At 36.6% G+C, this 22,837-nt stretch overlaps 1 protein-coding gene across 1 annotated transcript in view; it reads left to right on the top strand.

Moving 5' to 3' along the window:
• The window catches only part of LOC122812923 (complement C1q-like protein 2), a 100,147-nt gene that overhangs the window by 51,726 nt on the left and 25,584 nt on the right, over positions 1–22,837 (top strand). The window contains exon 2 of the mRNA XM_044084981.1: positions 7,696–7,830. Coding sequence (XP_043940916.1) covers positions 7,696–7,830 — 135 coding nt within the window. The remainder of the gene's footprint in view (positions 1–7,695; positions 7,831–22,837) is intronic.

The raw sequence follows: 22,837 nt of genomic DNA, 5'->3' as shown, positions 1-22,837 counted from the left end.
ATTTGGGGAGGTAGGTTGGGTAGAAAGACAGACAAGAGAGAAAAGACAGCATACAGGGGCGGTATACGACACATGTGGGGGGTAAACATGTTGGTCAGGGAGGGGTGTTTGGAAATCAGAAGTCCATAAGCCCCCAAATGGAAACAGTAGAACTGTGGTCCCCACCCATGTGCAGTCACCACTGCACCTACATTGCCCCAAAGGTGGCTGTGCTGGGGGCTGAGCAGGAGGGCAGGCTGACCCTCTAATTGTGCCACATGGTCCTCAAGCTGGCGTAGAGATCTCCATTCTCCTTTCAGAGCTCGGAACATATCAAACCCCGGACCTGGCTTCAGGTGTGAGTATCCTGTTTGCACCCACTCCTGGGTGGGACAAGCCCCATCCCCTGAGGAGGTTCCACCTGAAGGTGGAACAGGACCAACGGACGAGGAGGTCCTGGGGTGGGTCCCTGACATGCTGGGACCCAGTGCCACAGCCAGATAAGGTGGGAGAGGTGGGTCTGCTGGGACTGGCCTTCCCAAACATGCAGTTTTAGAACATATGTGGGTTAGTAATAGTCAACACAGTCCAGGATTAGTTATAACAGCATGCATAGAATTCCCATTAACCCAAAACAACAGATTTGGGACAGTTGCATAGCAAACAGAACACATGCATATATGGAACCACAGTGGCCATTACAACAGCATGCAGGTTACATAGACAGTAACAGGCCACCAATGATAGTATTCCAACATGGAACATTAATAGAAACACATTTCAATATTTGTTGAACAATAGGACATATGTCCCAACAGTAGGTTAGGTAAAACATACTGATTGATTTGTGTATTTAGATTATTGTTGCAGATATGGTAGGGGGGAGAGATGTCAAATAACAACTTGTATATCCTTGCAGTACTCACAACTTTAATGATCATTGCTCTGATCATTACTCTGCAGGTATTATTACAATACCCTATGACCTTGGTTTAGGTAGTAGTATGTTTGTGCACAGTGTATACTTCAACTGTCTTATAGCTACATTCCACGTCTCCTACCTGGTAGACCTGTGGAGGGAATGTTTGTTGTACAACATCTGGGAAAAGCATCACAAAATGGGGGTACAAATAGGGACATATTTTAAATATTGTTCTTATAAACTTTTAGAAAGTTGCTAGAGTAACAAGATTTGTTTTAATATACATTTTCTGAAGGATATGAAGTCTGAAACTCAATGTATGTCATTATTTAGTGACTACAATCCTGAGATATTCCCAGTGATTTGCCAGGTAAAAAGAGGAACAGGCCAAAAATATGAGCCAAATATCTGGACATTCTGTGCAAAACTGTACAGTTGAGAGGTATGATTATGCATACAGCTTACTACCACTCCCAGGATTCGAACCATGGCTGTGTCTGCTAAAAATACAACAATTTGTGTTTTATCAGAGTGAGCTATTTAGAAACCGCTCACAGTTCTTTCAGTGTTTTCTATCTAAGTCTCTCTTGGTTGTACAGTCTGACCTTGTAATTACAACAGTCTTATACAGACATTCCTAGACATATTTTTATGTAGCACAGTGTGAGAAACAGTGGTTGACACAACAGTACTATTTGGATATCAGATCTTGGTGAATGCAACATTAAATGCCATACAATACCAGAGTAAACACAACCAGTCCAGGATTTAGAAATTTATTGCCAGGCAGTTACGGTTTTATTTAAAAATCTCCTATATGGGACTATTACTGTCATATTGTCTGGTTTATTCAGTACAACCCATACACAGATTTTATACTGTGAGGTGACTTTCTACTACTTTATATTTATTTGGTATGACTACTACAAGCAGGATTGTTATTCACCAGCCTCTCGACACAGCCTTTGCAGCCTACTGGCATGGGCTTCCTGATTCACAACCCGCTCTGCTGCAGATGTAAAGGAAATAGAGAAATATTTAGGCATACGTATCCATCACATACACAGGCTGGACTTTGGTAAACAGTTATTGCTATGAATACTTACACACTGCTAGGACATCACCCTTCTGCCTTGCTTCTTGGACCCACTCATCCAAGAGCTCCCTCTTCCTCTGTTTCAAGTTGGCATAGTGGTGCCGGACCTGCTCCCCAGTCCGAGGGATACTAGTGGCACTGGTGAGATCACAGACGAGATGGTCTCAGGCTTCTGCTTTATATTGGGAGCCCTGGTACTGGCCCTGAAGCAGTCTCTCATCATGTTTTTTTTACCAGGAGTCCTATCATGACCTTGGACTCCTGTATGCCCCAGTGCTGCACCTGGAAGTACATGCCCTCACCAACACCTGCCATACTGCCTACAGTGGGGAGCTGCAACAAGTTATGAGCTGTATTCCTACCTGTGGGGTTTAAATACGGCAGATTTCCTGCCCTTTGCCATGATTGGATGGTTTTGAATATGCTGAGCTAAGCTAAGCTAAGCTATGGGCAAACCTGCCTAGCTAAGGTTGGCAGTGCTTATAGGGGCAGGTTCAGTATTTCTTACCAATGGGCAAATCCACTTAGCTGGGCTATTCATTGCTTAGTATTCATATGTACACAAGGTTTACACTCGGTCATCATAGCTGTGCAGTGCTTAGCATTGCTTATGTTTTATTATATTGGTCTAACAACTGTATGGGATTGATTCATCATTCATTACTTAATATAGATTTATTTACATTCCTTGACATCCCCCAATGTGCTGTGATTAATTTATTCTTGTGTGACTATAATGTATGGAGCACTTGTGTTTATATGAGGTTTTCACTACTTTATTACACTGACACCTCACATCTGGGCCTAATGCACTACTCTGGTTGAGAAAAATCAGTTACTTCTTGCATACATATGCAAAAAGAAATTAAAATTTTAATGTTTACACATACAAAATGGAAATGGCTTTGGTGGGCCTCAAACCATGAATGACTACATGCAGGGCATACGCTCTAACTGCCACACTATCACACTTATGTGTATGCTGTATGTCTATTGCTTTTTAACTTATTGTGCTGTTTCAGCTGGGCTAAGTGTAGCTAAGCAATGGGCATACCAGCACAGCTATGCTTAAACTTTTTTGCATGTATAATAAAAATGTGTTTGTTGTGTTTTTTTATTTGTACCCTTCAGAATATCCATGCTAATTCTGAACCTGTTATTCTATTAACTTTCTGCTTGGTAGGGACGATTGTCCCTTATAGCTTTCACCAGATTTCTTACCCTGGTGGGTTGGGGGTGTTACGAGCATTCTCACTCATTTTAAATTGCTGAACGGCAATTCTGGAGTGCAGGGGGCATGTGTATTGTGAGAGCTCTGCTCTCAGAGACACACCCTGTGCTCGTACATGGAACCATGTCCGTTTTACAGCATGGCAGCTCGCCTTCATACATATGCATGGCACACTGCCGTGATGAACAGGAGCGATTCCTGCATGGCTGCTTGCTGAATCTGGGGTATAACTTTTACAAATGTTGAAGAAGCATACAATTGAATATCAGGGATTCCTATTCCACCATTATCTCAATCTTTTCTGTGCCAATCAAAGGAAACTCTTGGTTTATTAGGAGGCCAAAAAAATAAGTGGAGTATTATTTATCATCTTCATCTTTTTTTTTGGTGGAGATATTAGTATAGATTGTAAGACAAACAATATTTAAGGGAGACTTATCATCTAATAAGCATTAATCATTCTTCTGTGGTAAAGAATTTGTTCCAATTTGTGACTAAACTTAAAATTTTATCAACAACCTGTTGAAAGTTTGTATCATTTCTTTACTATTAGACATGATGGTTATACCAAGGTATTTCATGTGTTTGTTCTTCCAGTTCAGGTTAGAATATTTTTGTATATTTTTTTAATTTTTTATTAATTAAATTTTATTTGTTTTATTATGATTAAATCTTAAGTTTGAAATTTCTTCAATCTGACTCATAGAGCTAATTATAAGTTCTAATGAATTTTCTATATATTTTTTGTTAATAAAAAATCATCAGCAAAGAGTTGAATTTTTAGACTGAAATCTTCTTTTATTTTAATACCAATAATGTTCTTATTGGATCTAATACTCTTAGCAAAGGGTTCTACAGCTAATGCAAAAAGTAATGATGATTTTTTAAAGCAAACATAAATTACCTTGGGTGGTAGAATTCTGCTGCCTGTTTGATAACATGCTTCTATTTTTACATTATTTTGTCATTCTCTGTTTTTTTAATATGAGTACTATCCCACATTCCTACTGGAAGTGGGAATTATGTGTTATTTGGCATGCAAATATTATGCTAATTAGATGTCCCGTTTTTTTGGCTAGATGTAGCAACTTTTCATGGGCCTTTGTAGCTATTTTCAATGTCTGCAGGTTGAGAGGTATGGACCACATATTTGTTTGTGATTTGTTGTATGTGCTGAAATGACCAAAGAAGTAGCTTGTACTAGATTTACACTTCCATACCTTAGTTTTACAGCTGACTTAGAATGAAGACCCATCTCTCTATATAAGAATTTTTTGTTTTGTTTTTATTTTTGTTTTATTATTCTTTTAAGCCACTAAATCAGTAATGTGAATGCAGGGTGTAGTAAGGGAAACATTCTTATATATTAAATGAGGTTTCGCAGAGGATGTTTCAGGAATTTCACACTAACAAGTGAGGTATCCACCAGTGTTTGTATGAAGATTCTTAGCAGTGTACTTCCCCACTGAAATTCTAAAGGGGAGTCCAGGTTTCAGTGGTTATAAGAATTTACAGTGGCTAGACAGAGATTTTTTTTTTAATTTGCAAAATGTATTTGCAACATACATGTGACTGTTTTCTATAATATATTGATTGATATGGATTCAATGCCACGTAAAAAAGTATTTTGCACTCTAGGAGTCACTATGAAGGAATCATTCAGTAGGAAGGTTTGTTTATATTACCCATCAATTGTTACAAGTGACTTTGAAAATGACATGATATAACTGAATTGAAGGTTTCAGAAGATCCAAACACAGAAATCTCCACAACACCCAGACATCCACGGAAGAACACTTTATTAAATAAAAGAACAAAAGACTTAGTGCTTTCGCCTATTTGCAATTAGGCATCATCAGAGTCAAATTCACATTTCCATTAGTTCCCTTGTATAGCATTGTTTAATTTAATCACATAGTTAATTAAACAACAACAAGTGTCAATCCCCTTCTTAATGGTATAGCATCAGGCTGCATATATTAGATATGGTTAAAATGATTAAATAATGCAAAAAAATAGAAAACTTGTTAAAATACATCACCTATTTAGTACATCAAACTTGCATCAACCTTAATTTCAGTAAGCTAGTGATAGAGCAACTGTCATTTATACCTGGAGATACTGTGGCATTAAGTCTCATCTGCCACATAGTCTCCCTGAATTTCAGTAACGTTTTAAAATCACCCCCCCCCTCTCATTATACACCACTCTATCTGCAATAAAAAAATAAAAAACATTTTAAAACCCTCACACATGTCACTGTGGCAAAAAAGTGCATTAGTGGTCTTTTTGTTCTTAATATCCCTCAAAAGGTCTGCCATCCTGTCCCATAACCTTCTTTTGCTTTTCCCTACATAAAATGCAGGACAACTCCCACATAGGGCAATGTATACCACCATTTTAGTGTTACAAGTAGTTCACCCAGGACACTGTATGGTCCTGCTGCAACCCTGAATAGTCACGTATGGACCTTCTTGTATGTATCTACAATATTTACTTGTTACATTTACTCATTAATGAATTATATGGCTTTATAACATGGTCCTTGTTCTTCTCAAATATTTCCTTTAAATGTTTTCCTGTACTATAGGTCACTACAGGATGTTCACCAAGTTTCTTTTTCAACTCACTTGTTTTGGTTAAGTCCCAACAGTTCATAATAATCCCCTTCAGTACTGTTGTCTCTTGGTTAAAAGGCAATACCAATACTTTATTTTGTGTCGTTGCAGGGGTTGGATTTTGTTTGGCACCTGTATTCATTAATAAAATAGGTGTATATAAATCCCTTCATTTTTTTCGTATCTCATTTCAAATTTTAATCAATAAATGAGATGGATATCTCGTGTTAAGGAGCAAACAAATTAAATTTGACATCTCCGTTTCAAATGTATAATCATCACTAACCAACCTAGAGAGGCGAACCATTTATCCTTTTATATCCCCTCTCTTCTGGTGGGCTGGGTGGCTTCTATCAAAGTGTAACAACATGTTAGAAAAAGTTTTCTTTCTAAAAATATTAAAGCACAATTCCTTAATGTGAACATGCAAATGTTTGTAAAGCAGGATGTCCAAAAGCTCTATTTTCTGGATCCCCACTTTATATATAAATTCCAAGAAATTGGTGGTGTTTTTTAAACAGGAAACAAATTCAACAGCTCTTTCCTCAAAACCCCACCACAGGATTAAAATATCATCCAGAAAACGTACCCATAGAATAATGTCATTCTTGTAAGGGGACTTAAAAATAAACCTCTTTTCCCATTCGGCTAATACTAAGCGTAATTGTGGGCACATTTTGCCCCCATAGCTACTCCCGACTTCTGCTTAAAATACTCCCCTTCAAAATACAAAAAAATGTTGTTCAGTACTGTTTCCATCATCTGAATTAAAATATTTATTTTTACATTATGTATGCCTTCCACATTTAACATACTGTCATTGTAAAATTCCAATCCAATGTCGTGAGGAATAACAGTAAATAAACTGACAATGTCAATAGAGACTAGGGAGGGTGGCCTAATGGTTAAGGTGCTTGACTTACAAGCACAAGGTGCTTGGTTTGGGTCTCACAAGGGATAATTGGCTCACAAGGGATAATTGGCTAAGCTTAAAATGGTTCGCAAGGGCAGATAGCTTAGTACTAATTTATGAATCTATGAACCTATGAATAGTAGCAAAAATATAATCATCATCTTTGGGTGTATCCCTAAGTAATTCTAGGCAGTGCCAAGAATCTTTCAGAATGTGTGCTTTGCTAGTTACTGCCTTCTTGCAATAAACATCCATGTAAGCAGCCAAAGGTTCAGTCTTTGAATATCTAGCAGCTACAATGGGTCTAAACGGAGGGTTTTTGGTGTCCGTATGGATTTTAAGAATACCAAATATTGTTGGAATTACTGGAAATTCCACAGTTAAAAAATCCAATTCACTAGAATCAATAACACCTGGACAAAAAGAATCATATTGCGAAAGTGCTAAGTTTTTTTTTTTTTTAATAAAGTGTACTTCCGTGGATGTCTAGGCATTGTGGTGACTGTTTGGAACTTGTGTTTCATTAATCACCTAGTGTGATTTTTGTTGGTTATAGGTTTCAGAAGATACTTGTAAGACCACTGCTAAACATGACCAGATCACTAAGTCTCTTTTACTGTGACTCTTGTAATATATTTTGATGGGCATTTGCAGCTGCTAGCCTTTCACTACTCATAAGTATTAAAATAGATGTAGGACTGTGAGAAATGTATCCATCTAACCTGTAGTCCTTGATTTCTAAGAATGCTAAAGAATATCTGCCTTTTCAATGCATTAACTTAATACCTTTTCAATATGGAGTTACATTGAATAAAAATCTTCACTTCTTAATATGTAGATGTGGTCCCATGTTTATTAACAAATAACATAAGATACTGTCAGTTACATATGCCATATCACTTTATTCTTTTTTTTGTTGTTTTTGTTTGTATACAGCTGTCCCAAGAATAGCATTCTCAGCTGGTCTTAGTTCAGGTGCTGCAATAAACTTAGGACCTTTCCAGACACCCACAACAATTGTGTTTCCCAAAGTTATGATCAATTTGGGGAGTAGTTATAACCCCAGCACAGGTAAGTCATCAGAAGTTAATGCTTTGGATGTCTGTATAACATTTTAATTCATAACACTAACGTTACACTTTTTAAAACTGCTGTAATAAATGATGTGTTTAATGATTCAATCTGTTGTTTTTATGTGTGTGTGTGTGTGTGTTTGTGTGTTTATACACACACGTTTACCACACAATAGGTAAATAAAGATGATAGCTATAATGCACATTTTTATATAATACAGACAGATCTATAGATACAGATAGACAGACAGATAACAGTACTGGGCATTACCATTTCTTGCTCTAATGAAAATTTGTTGTCGGAAATTTCAGCAGCAACTTCCCTAATCTTGCATGGCAACAGCTATATGAAACAGCTACTACTCCTATAAGAGCAAATCCTAGACTAGGAAAAAAAACACTGATAGAGGTACTGATAAGAAATACTTCACAGAGATGCAAACTTGTAACCACAATGTACAACACACTGAGTGACCATTTTCCTGTAATAGCAGTATTTTCTTTCAAACCCATAAAGTTCCCCATGATATGTACAACTAAATGTTTTTCACAAATAAAAAGAGTACTTGGTGCTACTTGAAATTAGTCTAATTCCCAGTATGCCAAAAGTCATATGCAACTCCCTAATAAATTTCATCATAGATAACCAGTTCCCATCAAACTGCAAAAAGAATTCAGGGCAAGAGTTGTCCATGGATAAATTCAAAAATTTAGAAGGAGGTGAAATTAAAAGACAGGAGGTATAATGGTTCTAGATGACTACCATTAGTCATCTGTTTATAACCCCTTCCCATCCCTCAGCAAAAGATGCTGTATAAAAACTAAAGCAGCCAAAACCACCCACATTAACAGCAATCCTCAATGGCTGCTCAGTAAAATTATTTTGGAAACCTCTCAAAGATATTGCACACCTAGTATCACCTTTGTTATAAGCAATATTAGTTAACTTTACTGGCCAACTTCAAAGACTATTTCTCTGTTACCAGCTTAGTAATACAACTCATCTAATCCAGCAACATATTTCTAACCCCAGTCTAGTTTTACCCAACTCAGCAAGCAGGCCTTGACCTACACCCACCTCTAACCTTAACTCTATCTCTGTCAACAGACAAATATAGAGAAGCTACCTAAAAGGAAAGTCACACCCATTTGCAGTTTGCCCTTTCCTCCTTTGGATGGCAGCACCAATAATTTCTAGCGACTCACTCATATATTTAATATGTCATAACAGGAATACGCCCTCTGCAATTCAGATGCTCTGTAACAATCCCACACCTTAAAGTCAACTTTCCTTCCACACCAAAGGATGAATTCCCCTATTTCTAATATTTGCTCTGTTTATTTAATTATATGTGTTTGCTGGGGTAGTGCCTTTGATAAAAATACTGTACGATCAGATAACAGAACATCTTAAATTGATCTTTCATCTGAATCATGTCATGGCTTCCAGTCAGGCCATAATATGCTGACTGACATTTTTTTCTCTGACTGGCTTTTATTCTACAATTAACACATTTATGCTGCCATGGAAAAAAGTATATCATCAGGTGGCTTAGCTACTGACCTCAACAAATCATTTAAGTCAATAAATCACTTGTCTACTTATCAGTTGCTGCTGGTGACTTCAAATCAAAGGGGGAACTGCAGGAGACAGATGAATGTGTGGGGCCAATGGGAAGGGGTGTGAGCAATTAGAAAGGGGTGGGGCCATGCTCAAAACCACAAAAACTGGGATTTTAATTAAATACGCTGCCCTGGGTGCCAAACCGTCATTATCCCAAATAGAACCAAGATGCTCTTCTCGAAAAAAAGGAAGAAAATCTGGTGGTCCCCTGCTATAAACAAACTATACAACAGAAGGAAGAAACTGTTGCAGAAAAGAGGAAAATCCCAGGATGCAAAAAACTCCCTCACCAGCCTCAGTAAGAAGCTGAGATCCCTCATAAAATCCTCAAAAGCTAATTACGAAAATAAAATTGCCAAAGATTCCAAAGACAACCACAAGGCATTCTATAGTTATGTTAAGAATCTAAATGGCAATGCTCAGATCTGCTCTGAGCTACAACAGAATGGTATTAAATATACTGATCCCAAGGATATTGCCAATATCCTGGCAGATCAATTTAGTGCCATCTTCACCCCCTCTCACCCCCTAAAGGGCCCATCTCAATAACAAAAGATTGCCAAATTCCGATAATCACAGCCACACAGGTAGAAACAGCACTCTCCAAAGCTAAGAATACAGCATCCATGGGACCAGATGACATCCCAGGCTGTGTACTACATGAACTACAAAATGAACTGGCACCCCACCTAAGTGTCATGTTTAATCATAGCCTCACCTCAGGCTTCGTGTCCACTGAGTGGCACACAGCTACAGTTATCCCGCTCCACAATGGAGGATCCGCCATGGATCCCGGGAACTACCGTCCCATCAGTCTGACAAGCCTGATCTGCAAGGGCATGGAACGCATTATCATGGAACTTATAAACAAAGACATTGGCAACCTTCAAACACTGGACCCCAACCAGTTTGGGTTTGTGAAGGGCCGATCTTGTCTCCTGAATCTGATTGACTTCTTTGAATCGGTCTCCAGAGCTGTGGACGAGGATAAGGTGGTCCACACAGCCCATCTGGATCTCACCAAGGCCTTCGACACCATCCCCCACTCTGGAATCATAGATAAACTTAGTAAGCAGGGCATAAATCCCTATGTCACTCGATGGGTTGCCAACTGGCTTACTGACAGAATCCAGAATGTAAAAGTAGCCGACTCCAAATCCATTTCCAGACAAGTGACAAGTGAAGTACCTTAGAGTTCAGTCCTGAGATCACTCTTGTTTGGCATCTACTTCTCTGAAGTACAGGCCAACACTAAGGGACTCTGGCTAACAAAGTTTGCAGATGACTGCAAACTGGGAACCATTATTGAATCCCCAAATGATGTGGATATTCTACAAAAGGGCCTTACAGAAACAGATGCCTGGTGCCAGAGCCATGGGCTCAAGCTTAATGCCAAGAAATGTATAGTTATCCCCTTTGGAAAAAAACATGTACCCATGAACTACCACATAGGTGGAAGGACACTAAACATCGAAAGTGTGATGAGAGACCTAGGGACACAAGTGGACAGTGGTCTCACTTTCAATAACCACATTGCCACAACAGTCAGGAAATCCTTCTATGTGGCATACCTCATCACTAAGGGCTTTACATCCAGAAAAAAGGAGGTCATTGTCCCACTGTATTCATCCCTCATTAGACCCATTATAGAGTATAATGCCCCATTTGGTATGTACTTCACAAGACATCTGCAACAGCTGGAAAGGCCACAGAAATACCTCACTAAAAGAATCACAGGCCTAAAGCAGATGCCATATGCTGACCGTCTAAAAAAACTCCAGCTATACTCTGTGGCATATTGTCTACTTAGAGGCGATCTCTGCTTAACATACAAGGCCATGTCAAACCCTGAGCTATTGGACATGCTCCACTTAAAGAAATCCCAATCCCTCAGAGCCACATGCTCCAGGGATCTAAACCTCATCATCACAATGAACAAAACATGCTGGAGGGATAGGTTCCTGACCCAGAGACTCCCCATACTCTGGAATAGACTGCCCATACATGTCAAGCAGAGCACCTCATTGGCCCTCTTCAAAAGGAACCTTGATGATTGGATGGGAGATAGGAAATTCACCCCGGGGATCATGCCAGTTGCCCTTCTAGACAGGGGCCCAGAGAAGTAAATATTGTGGGAAAAAATTTCCAGGGAATTGTTATGACTAGGCTTGCATAGGCCTTAGGGCAGATAGCCTAGTACCAGCCTATGAACCTATGAGAGTCCAATCAAGACAAAATGAAGTGTAGAAGAAAAAAATATGTCAATGCCTTGTCTACATGACAGCTTACTTAATATCTGGATGGAAACAAAAAGGTTGTGAGGCATGAAAAAATAAATTACTTTTTAAATACATGCCAGTCAAAATCATAAAAAAACAAGAAGCACTCAACTCAAACCACTTCTTCTTGCACTGCAGTTCTAATCATAATTTATATTCAGCTTTATAAGAGTACCAGGTAACATGCTGAAAGTAGCAATTTCTGTGATATCCCCACTTGTAAAAATGTTTCTTACCCAAAAAAGACCTGCTGCCTGACAACAACTATCTACTTGTTTCATGGGGAAAACATTATCAAAGTAAAAAATGAACAGCAAACAAGAAACAAGGTCAAGATAAATTGCTTAAAGGATTACTGCACAGGTTATGGACCACACACGATAGATTGGCATTCTGTTTAGTTTACTGGTAAAGCCTGCAAGGATGACTGCAAGTCTCCAACAAATTAAGTGAGCTTCTAAACATACTGTAATCCTGTCCTTTATTACAAATACTGTCATATGCATTTCAATAACTAAGGCTTATACGTTATCTTGTTATGTAAATATTCTCTGCATGGCAACAACAAAAAAGCTTCCAATGTTGGTAATCCTTTAACAGTATGCTTATTAAAGCTTACTTGCATCTTACAATCTCAGACAAGCTTACCTCATGGTCATTAAAGCCTTGCTACTTAAATACAGAGCAACAGGCAGTGTAACACATGCATTTTCTGAATAATAATAAGCATAAATCAACAGTATAAACATATGACAGAAAACCAGAAAATTCTACAAAATCAAGGACAGATGAAAAGCTACTGTAGTACTTGTGTCTACCTTGGATGGGGGATACTCTGCGCACTTACACTTCATAACTTCTCCTTGCCTTACTTGGACACATCCAGAGTCACTACATGGGGGAGTGGGTTGCAACAAGCATGTCACAATTTGAAATATCTCTGGCTGACGGTGATGGCCCTGACACATTTGTCATACCTCTCAACCTCAGAGCAAGAAATCTGAACAAAGCCATAAATAGAAGTGGGGCAAAGGCCCAAAAATACAGACAATTTTTAAATATTGCTCTTATAAACTTAGAAAGATAATAGAATAGTAGGTTTTGCATTAGTATGAATTTTCTAAAGGGTATGAAATCTAAAACTCAAATGTCTGTCATTATTTTCTAACTTTAATCTTTAATAATTTGCTACTAATTTGCCAGAAAACCACAATTTTATGAAAAACGGACCAAAATGTGATGCAAAAATATAAAATAGCTGCACAATACAGCTGGGAACCTGTCAAAGAAGGGACACTTTTAATATTAGTACTGTTAAGTTGAGTAGCTGACAAAATAAGACTCTACATGCATTTCTGAAATAAAAGTAATCTAATACTCTAATCATTGCAATTATTTCTTAATTGTAAACCCTCCACATTTTCTTCCAAAATTGCCATTTTATGGAGGGATTATTAGGGGAACAGCAACATTTTGAGCCAAAGTCAGGAACAGTTGAGAGGTCTGGATATACCTATTCTATAAAGTGATTTATTTGCGGGTACCTCTCAACCTCTTAATGCAGGAAATCTGGGCAAGGCCAAATATATTGAGGGAAAGTACAGACAGTACTAAAAATTTCTGTTGTATAAACTTAGACAGTTGATAGAATAAGAGGTCTTGCTTTAGCATGCATTTTTCTGAAGTATGAAGTCTGAAACTCGATGACTGTCATTATTTAGTGACTTCATTCCTAAATGATTTGCCAGAAAACCACAAATTTTATGAGGAACAAACCAAAAATAAGAAGCAAAAATCTATTCATTCTGTGAAAATCTGGACAGTTGAGAGTTATAGTTCAGCCGAGGCTGTCTTTCAGTTTGCTGCCATTCCCCCCTCATAAAATCAGTCAAATGGAGCCTCCCCTCTGCAGCCATTCCAATGTCCTATTACTTGGCTATTTCACCCCATTTACTAGAAATACTGTAATGTGCATATTACTTTACTTCTATGATGATTTGGATTTCATTTAAAAGTTTTATTTTACATTTTACAGCACAAACACTAATAGACATCTGCTAAGCAAAGGCAATGCGTCTCACGATGAAAATAGACTTGGCATTAAAACTTCTCTGCCCTTGAAACTCAAATTCATTGAAATAGCATTGAAACCCACATTCAAAGAAAATACATCTGGCCAGTGGCAGATAAAGATTAACTTTTGGCTGTTTTGAAATCATAGGCCCCTTGTGCACAAAACATACGTGTGTTCTTGATATACCTGCCAGATTATATTAAATTATATTCCTTGTATAATACAGTACAGTTGTTACTGGGTGTTTTACATTTATTGTTTTGAACATTCTTCCAGTAAACAGTGAAACAAAATGCATGCACCAATAATGACAAAACTGCCCAATTCAGAACATTTCCATCATAAAAGTCTACTCAAACTTCTACAGCCCACCAGTATTAGTAAATGTGCACAATCCCTGCAGAAGTAAAAGTCATTTAAATAATTTCACATTAAAGAGTTCTGTAACTAATGAAGAGGTTTCTGCTAGCAAACAACTTTATATTTCATTGCTTCATCTACACATAAAGTGCCTGTTAAATGATAAGCTAGTGATATTGCAATAGGGAATGGATGGCAAACTGATAAGTTCATGGTTACTAGGTATCTCCACCAAAGAGGACATTCTCAGGACTGCAGCATCCACCTCCTTTAAAAGTACAACACAGTATAGCATCAGCAATGCATCTACATACTGTGGGAGTAGAACCCACAGCCCTCTGCATCAAAAGCAAGTACACTATATGTTGTGCTATTAACAATGCAAGCTGCCTGAGCATAAGCAGCACTAAACTTCTCTTCCCCTGAAGCTCTTATCTCCTTGGAAAATCCACTTGAAACTCAACTGTCTCTCTCCACTTTGTAGCAGACGAGCACAAGAAATCTGGAAAAAGCCAAAATGTATTTGGGGGGGGGGAACAAAAGCCTAAAAACCAGGGACACATTTTAAACATTGCTTGTATAACCTTGGAAATTGCTAGAATAAAATGCTATGCTACCACCATGCATTTCACTGCCAAGTCAAGAACCCAGGACCCTGTACACTACAGTCAGAGCAACATACCACTTTGCCAAATCAGCTGTTTCTTGAAAGACAGGAAGACTGAAACTTAAATGGCTATCATTTAGTTAATTCAGTTCTTACCATAGCTCTCAACCTCTAAGCAAAAAACACCTAGACAAAGTCAATAATGGGGGAGTACAGCCCCCAAACATATTCAGTGAATTCAGTTCTCACCATAGCTCTCAACCACTTAGCACAAAAAAGCCTGCACAAAGCCAATAATGGGGGAATACAGCCCTAAAAATAGGGACAAATTTCAAATATTGATCTTATAAACTTAGAAAATTGCTAGAATAAAATATTTTGTGTTATTATGTACTTTCTGAAGAATATGAAGTCTGAAATTCAAATGTCTGAAAATCTAGAAACCCACAGATTTTATGATGAACAGAACAAAACTATGAGGCAAAAATCTGAATACTCTTCACAAGTGGTGGTTGGTTGGGAATACACACACATACACACACACACACACACACACACACACGCACACACACACACACACACACACACACACACACACACACACACACACACACACACACACACACACACACACATATACACACATACACACACACACACACACACACACACACACACACACACACACACACACACACACACACAGTTTTCTGTATCGCATTTCTCCATAAGCCTCTAGTAAAGCAGTGCGTTGCAAAGCCCCTAAAGCAAATACCTGTTTTCTGCATCGCATTTCTAGTAAAGCAGTCCATTTGCAGCCATAACTCCTCATTAAGCAGCCTGTTTCTCTTCAGCAGCCATAACTCCTCATGCAGTAAGCAGCCCATTTCTCTTCAGCAGCAGCTAGAGTTCAGTTTCTAGCCAAGCACGTATGCACGCATTCTGGAATGCCGAGCACAGACTGCAGACCTTGCAGTCCGATCCCCTTCCACTCTATGCAGCTGTAACCGCATAGACTTCTTGGGCATCTGTAAAACTGCTGCCTTCGTCTGAATCCAGACTGGTGAAAGAGCAGTCTGGATTCAAGTTTCTACTCACGCATGCATGAGTTTTGGGATTTTATTTTTATTTTTAATTTTCAGCTGAGGGGGGGGGCTGCAGTCCTGCAGTCCAGTAGGATGAGCCGCCACTGCTACTTATTCAAAAAACTCAGCCTGGAAGTTCAGTATTAATGCCTTAAAATGGGTAGGTCATTTAAACTGGGTACAAAATGACCTTAACAACTGGGCATTCACAATCTGATCTGGAAACTAAATATCAGACTAGCTTCAATGGTGTCTCTTAAAGATCAGTATTAGGATCAACACTGTTTTCCTGTTTATGTATTCATCACCAATTCTCTCCCAAGCTTCGTTAACTCCTGGTATGTTGATTATATTTTTATTCTGAGAAATGCACTGACTCTTACCTCAGTAGAAAAGCAATTACAAATGTAGCCCAGTTCTCTATGTTAAAGGAGGTTAACAGTCTTTCAGTAACTCATCCATGTCAATTTTGTGTTCTTGAGAAAACAAACAGGCTAAATCTCTCAGATATTATTTCCATAACTTACCCTTTAAAATAAAATTATGTAAGGTCCAGAAATAAATGTACTTGTGACTTTGGATGGCTGCATCTGTTTCATTCACACACAATTCATGGTACAAAAAGTCCTCTAAAGCTGAAAGCTTACTACAACATCTGTAACCACCTTACTATAGTCTATAAAACACTAGATTAAAATTGTTTACTTACAGTTTGTTAATTTTAATCATTAAATAAAAACCAGTATTGCCACCCAACAGCAAAATATATTTGTTTATCTAATAACATGTTGAATATTAGCTGTTAAAACAAAATGTGTTGTTTTCACAAGTATATCTCATCTCTAAATAACCAAACAAAAAAATTAACAGAAAAAAAAACAACTTTTCTTTATATTAGCATGCTATATCAAGATATGTGAATGACTTAACATACCTGATTGTCTTATTTTCAATAAAATTCTACTTGTATCTATATCCTTTTGAAGTCATGGAGCATTCTTATCATATTTGTCTAATAATTTTGTCAGTTGTGACCCAAATGTATAATTTATAGCAGAGCTTACATTCTTTATCCAATAATTTTAGTTTATCTTTCATATCTAATAGTTGCTATATTTAAGGGGCTGGATTCCATAATTTTCACAGAATCTGGCAGATTACGTAGAGTTCGCTCAAGATTTATGGCAAGCCAAATAATATATAAATGTGTCACAGTCTACAGAGAATACCTCAGGGCAATGCAGACACAGCAAATACCCTGCAAAGTCAGAGTAACCACAGTCAAATATGCCAAATTCATATTGAAGGAAAACTCATCCATAAAGTAATATGTGGGCATTACCAGTGAACATTGAATAAGGTATACAAGCTCAATAGATCATGTCAGTAATACACAGAAATTAGTAATTCTGAAATATCATTAATATTTACAAACAATTATAGATATTGTAGCAATACATAGAAGGACATATATGACCATCATAGTTTGTGGAATCCCACATAATCCACAAAAATGTCTAATAAAAATGAATTAAGTAAGGAGAAGGGCAATCACAGCCACATCACCATGGACAACAGCAGCTAATAATGGGTACAAGACATATTTGAGGAACAAAAGAAACAGACATACCCAAAGAAATAGGGTAACGATAAATTAACAACCATTAAACTCCCTTGGTCTTCTCTAGTCATCTGCACCAGTTCATCAAAATGACAGTGGAGCTTGTGATTTTTATGTTGACTGGGACTAAATCCAGGGTGTGATGGAAAGGCTTATAATCCCACTTGTTGCATCAATAAATATGTGATGAACAGCGGTGGCAGGCTTTAACTCCTACACCACTGCTGTCAGTATTTGAATGTGTAACCAAAAAAAAAAGAAACAACAAAATATAGCATAAAAATATGTAGAAATAATGAAACTTTAAAAACAAACAAAAAAGTAATGGATGGACTTAAAACCAAACTGCCTTTTAACAGGAAAAGTCAGTTCAGCACTTTTGTCACTAAACAGGAAATGAAACTTCATCAGAACTGATTTGAAAACATGAAATAACAATACTATATACTCAGAAACATCAATCATATAATAAAAAAGCGCAGTAAACAGTGTCTACCTCATTTTAAGTGGCCTTAATTTTAAAGCACTCAATACTAATAAAATGACTTGACCTAGGATATTGTATGCATTCAATTCAAGTTGCCACCATAATTCTTTGAATTCTACCACATCATTATAATCTCAGCCCCACTTATTATCACAATCAATAACAGTAAATAAAATGTATTTAAAATTTGTGTAAGAAGTACAATGAATGAATATATAAGGCATTTCTGCATTATTATACCCATACTTGTGATTTTAGCATGGGGGGGGTTCTAAAATATATGTTAGTGTAAAGAATTTTATGTGTATGTATATGGTTATTTTATTATGTACTATATTTTGTTTTAAGCTTGTGTGGTTATCTTATACCTATGTAAAGGAAAAATATTTTTCTTACTTATATTACTATGTATTACTGTATGCATGGGGAGTTCTAAAAAAAGTATGAGTGTGAAGAATTTTATTTGCCTGTATATAGTTATTTTATTACATACGATATATACTCTAGATTGTTTGTTGTCTGCTTAACATATGCCTACTTAAAGGAAAATATTTCTTATATTACTATGTATTATAGTTTGTACTATAATTGACATATGTTTTTACTCTGATTGCTTAAATCTTCAGATTTTCCTGTTCTACCTAATGTATTTTAAAATTGCTTGTTTTATTTTATTCTGTCTGCATTTTCAATATTTTTGACACTTCATTTTAATCTGTTTTCACTATTTGTAAATAATTGTTGACTCTTTACCAGGTTTGCACCTGAGCATGGTCCTCAGACTAGTCCACTTACTTAATTAACAAGCTTTAAATAACACTTACCTGCTTAACACATGTTAAATAAATAAGTAAATGCATACGTTATTAGCATATTTCTGCACGTAGTATAACTTTGTAAATATTCTGATATAATCTCCTAGTTGATAAATTTAAGAAAGATATACTTTTCAGTATTGTACTTTACTGAAGTCAATTTGAGTGCAGTTACTAATAAAACAACTTTTCTATATATCAGATGACACATACTATATGTTATAGCTTACAGCTTTTAATGTACAGGGTTTGCTTTTCAATACAGATACAGATGATAATTCTCCATTTACCTCAGAACTATGTAATTCTCCATTTACCTCAGAACTATGTTCCTACAAAATATCGAATCTAACAACCTTTAGTTTTACTGTCTTTATATACAGTTCTTGGTACCATTCAGATCCTGTTCATGAAAGCAATCTTTTAAAGTTAAGAATTTTGGTATTTGCTTGATGGCATACAGTTCTGTTTCAAGGTACATTATTTAGCAACCTTCAAGATTTAGGGAGTCGTCTTTGTCTCCAGTTGTCCTTGCAGCTGTACTAGTCAGGAATTAAGGAGTCATCCTTATCTGCAGTTCTTCTTGCAGCTGTACTAGTCATGGAACAATCATTACACAGTATGGTTGCCAAACATATATAGTAATTATCTACTCTTTTTTTTCTACCTTTTCCTACTTACTTTCAGAAGAGAAATGTTTAACCCTTTACTGTATTGAACATTTTCCACTTTTGTTTTAAAAACACATAAAACAGTTTACATTGATATGTATTTTTAGTTAGATCATAGTTTTCATTGTGATTTACAGAAAACACATTATGAAACAAAACCTTTAGCTTTGGCTTTAATACAACACATCAAAACACAATTTAAACAGTTATTACAATGACATCATGCATTACTACCAGAATTGAGTGTATAATCCAGTCTAACAACTTTTTTTCCTTTTGCAGACCATCCTGTAAAATGTCCCATCAATTATGGGCTGTGTCTGCTTCCATTTTTACAGTTAACTTGATTCGTTTGTTTTTTACAATCACAGAACTTCATTCATGACTTAGAATAGTCTTATTAACCTTTTGAAATGGTTGAATTAACTGTTTACTTTTGTTAATTACCTCATACGAAGAATTTAGAGATAGATTAATATTTACAAGAGGCAATACTTGAGGATTTCATTTAAAAGGCACATACATTTTACTTTCTGCGGTAAACATGCAAGTTTTTTATACCACACTAAATGAGTGATATTACTAAGACACCCCACAAATGGTGTTTGCTTAGAAAAACTCATATTTTGATTTGTTACAACACAGACAAATTGAGGATCAATCTCTGTGAACATTTTAAAACTTGATGGCAAAATTGTCTATTTACAGAGATTTGCAGAGTGTTATAGAAAACATGGTTTATACACTGGAGAATGCTGTCTACATATCAAACCATTTCCTGTATGGGCACAATGCTCTATTTTAGACCCTTTTCAGTACTGCTTATACAGTCAGTATAAAACTGAAGGAGTGTCCTTTTTCCTCACAGTGTACAGCAGTTTATAGCAGTATTGTTTTGTAAGGATACATTTGCTTTATATTGTGAAAGTGGAACATATACTTGTCCTCTGGCAGTCTTTCAGAATGTAAAGTTTTGGTTAAGAGAGAGAGTTTTAATGTGACATTGCTGTCCTCCTAGACAAGAAAAATTACCTTAAGTTTTATTTATAGTATTATTTACCCAATACAACTTTATATTAATAATATCACTTATGTATGCCTTTTCTACCAGGGTCTCTGTTATCCCTGGTGTTATTATACAATTACAAAAAAAATGTAAAAAACAAAATAGATACTGGTCTAACTAGCATATGCTTAAATGTGAATAAAGTTATATTATTTACATTTGTAGTTGTCTGCCTTTTACTCTTCTGTATTTCAAACAGGTGCACTTTAGGCAGCTTTATTTTCATTTTCTGAAAAGAAAATACATGCATGTCCCTTTTATGACTTCATTTCTTCACTTCTTTTAACTACTCTCATTTGATCTCTATGCACTAGACCTTTTCTGTTTTTTTTTTTTTTTTTACCTTTTGACAGATTATTTGTAATGCTAGTTTAAAATGTTTCTAAGTAAGACATCTCTTTTTATTGTTCCACTGTGGCATGCTTTGTAGCAACCTTGACTGTGTGCAGAAATTTGCTGAAGTTTTTTGCTTTATGACGTTTACTGGCTTTGTCTTTTGCAATTCTTCTTTAAGCTGGGCTATTAAAGTAGTGTGCTGTAAATTAGTCTCTGTCAGCTAAGCTAATTCACCTTTTCTATCCTCTAACTGCTGTTTAAGGTCTGGAATTTCTTTCTTTAACTCTTCACTAACCATATTTTTCTTGTCTTGTAACTGCTGCTTAAGAGGTTCACTTTCATCCTGTAATTCTGTACTGGCTGTCTGATATTTCTCAGTAACCTGTTCTGCTGACTCTAATGCTCCTGTGCACTTCTAAAAAGCATTTGTATATCTTGTCTAAACTTCCTGAACTCATTTTGTCTATCTTTTAGGAATTTATTGAATTGTTCTGTCAATTCACCATGAACCTTGTCCCTGTCCTTGTCAGTCTTTTGCTGTACAGTAGCTTCATTCCACGTTTGTACATATTCTCTAAATGGTGTAACAAGATCTACAGGAGATTCTGTTAATAACCGATCTGACTGCTGCTGTAACTCTGAAATTAATGTTTCACATGTGGTGACAGGACATGACTGTTTAACATCTGGATATAATGTAAGTGTATCTCCCTTATCTTGTTCTTTACTATCAGAAGATTTTTCTCTGCAGTTTAACTTTGTAGCAATGGTTTGAACTGTACTTTTATGACACTGCACACAGAAAGCAGTTCCATATGGCTCACACAATAAACATTTACTGTCATACCACACATTCTTTTGTTTGAGATACCAGTCAAATGTTGTAATCCATTGGCATAATGCCTTACTATCAACTTGCCCTAATAAGGTTTTACATTTGCCAATATGCTGTTCATACCAACTTTACATTCTGCCCCAGATTTTATCTGGTCATTTTGCTACATTAAGAGTAAAACTCTGTTTACATTTTCTACTGTGACCTCTAATGACATCCATACTATATGTGATACAGAAAAAACTCTTACCATACAGTAAAAAGGCAGGTGAACTTGCTGACATTTGCAGATGGCTAGAAATTCCCCTGTAGTCACTCAAAAAGCTAGTGAAACAAAACTGGTATTTGCAGATTTTAAACCTTGGAATTCACCAACCTGGAGAATGTATTGCACTGTGACCTTCTTGCACAGCAGTCTCACTCCAGATTCAGACATCTGAAAACTGTACTGCTGCAAACTTTATAAGACCAAAATGCTCCTGTTCAGGACTCACTCATAAATTTTAGATACTGCACCTTTACTGGAGTGACCCTGTACAAGGCACCACTCCCCATGTTCGAATACAGACTAGGCTTGTCACTAATAAATTTAAAAAAAGATATACTTTTCATTACAGTACTTTACCAAAGACAACTTATCTCTATAACAGACGACATGTACTAGACATTGCAGTTTACAGCTTTTAATGTACAAGGTTTGCTTTTCTGTACAGATACAGATTACAATTCTCCATTTGCCTTGGAACTATGTTCCTACAAAATACCAGATCTAATAAATGTCAGATCTAATGACCTTTAGTTTTACTGTCCTTTTATACAGTTCTTGGTACCCTTCAGATCCTGTTCATGAAAGCAATCTTTTGGTATTTGCTTGATGTTATGCAGTTCTGTTTCAAGGTAAATTATGTGGCAACCTTCAAGACTTAAGGAGTTGTCTTTGTCTCCCGTTGTCCTTGCAGCTATACTAGTCAGGAATTAGAGAGTCATCTTTATCTGCAGATCTTCTTACAGCTGCACTAGTCATAAAACAATTATAACACAGTATGGATACCAAACATATACAGTAATTAGCTACACTATTTCTTCTTATTTTCAGAAAAGAAATGTTTAACCCTTTAATGTATCTAACACTAGTGACCTTAAAA

Source organism: Protopterus annectens, chromosome 10.part0, assembly GCF_019279795.1.
Source record: "Protopterus annectens isolate FY-2018-M chromosome 10.part0, PAN1.0, whole genome shotgun sequence".
NCBI lineage: Eukaryota > Metazoa > Chordata > Ceratodontiformes > Protopteridae > Protopterus > Protopterus annectens.
Note: the sequence above shows the minus strand (reverse complement) of the source record. Positions and strands in the feature narration are given on the sequence as shown.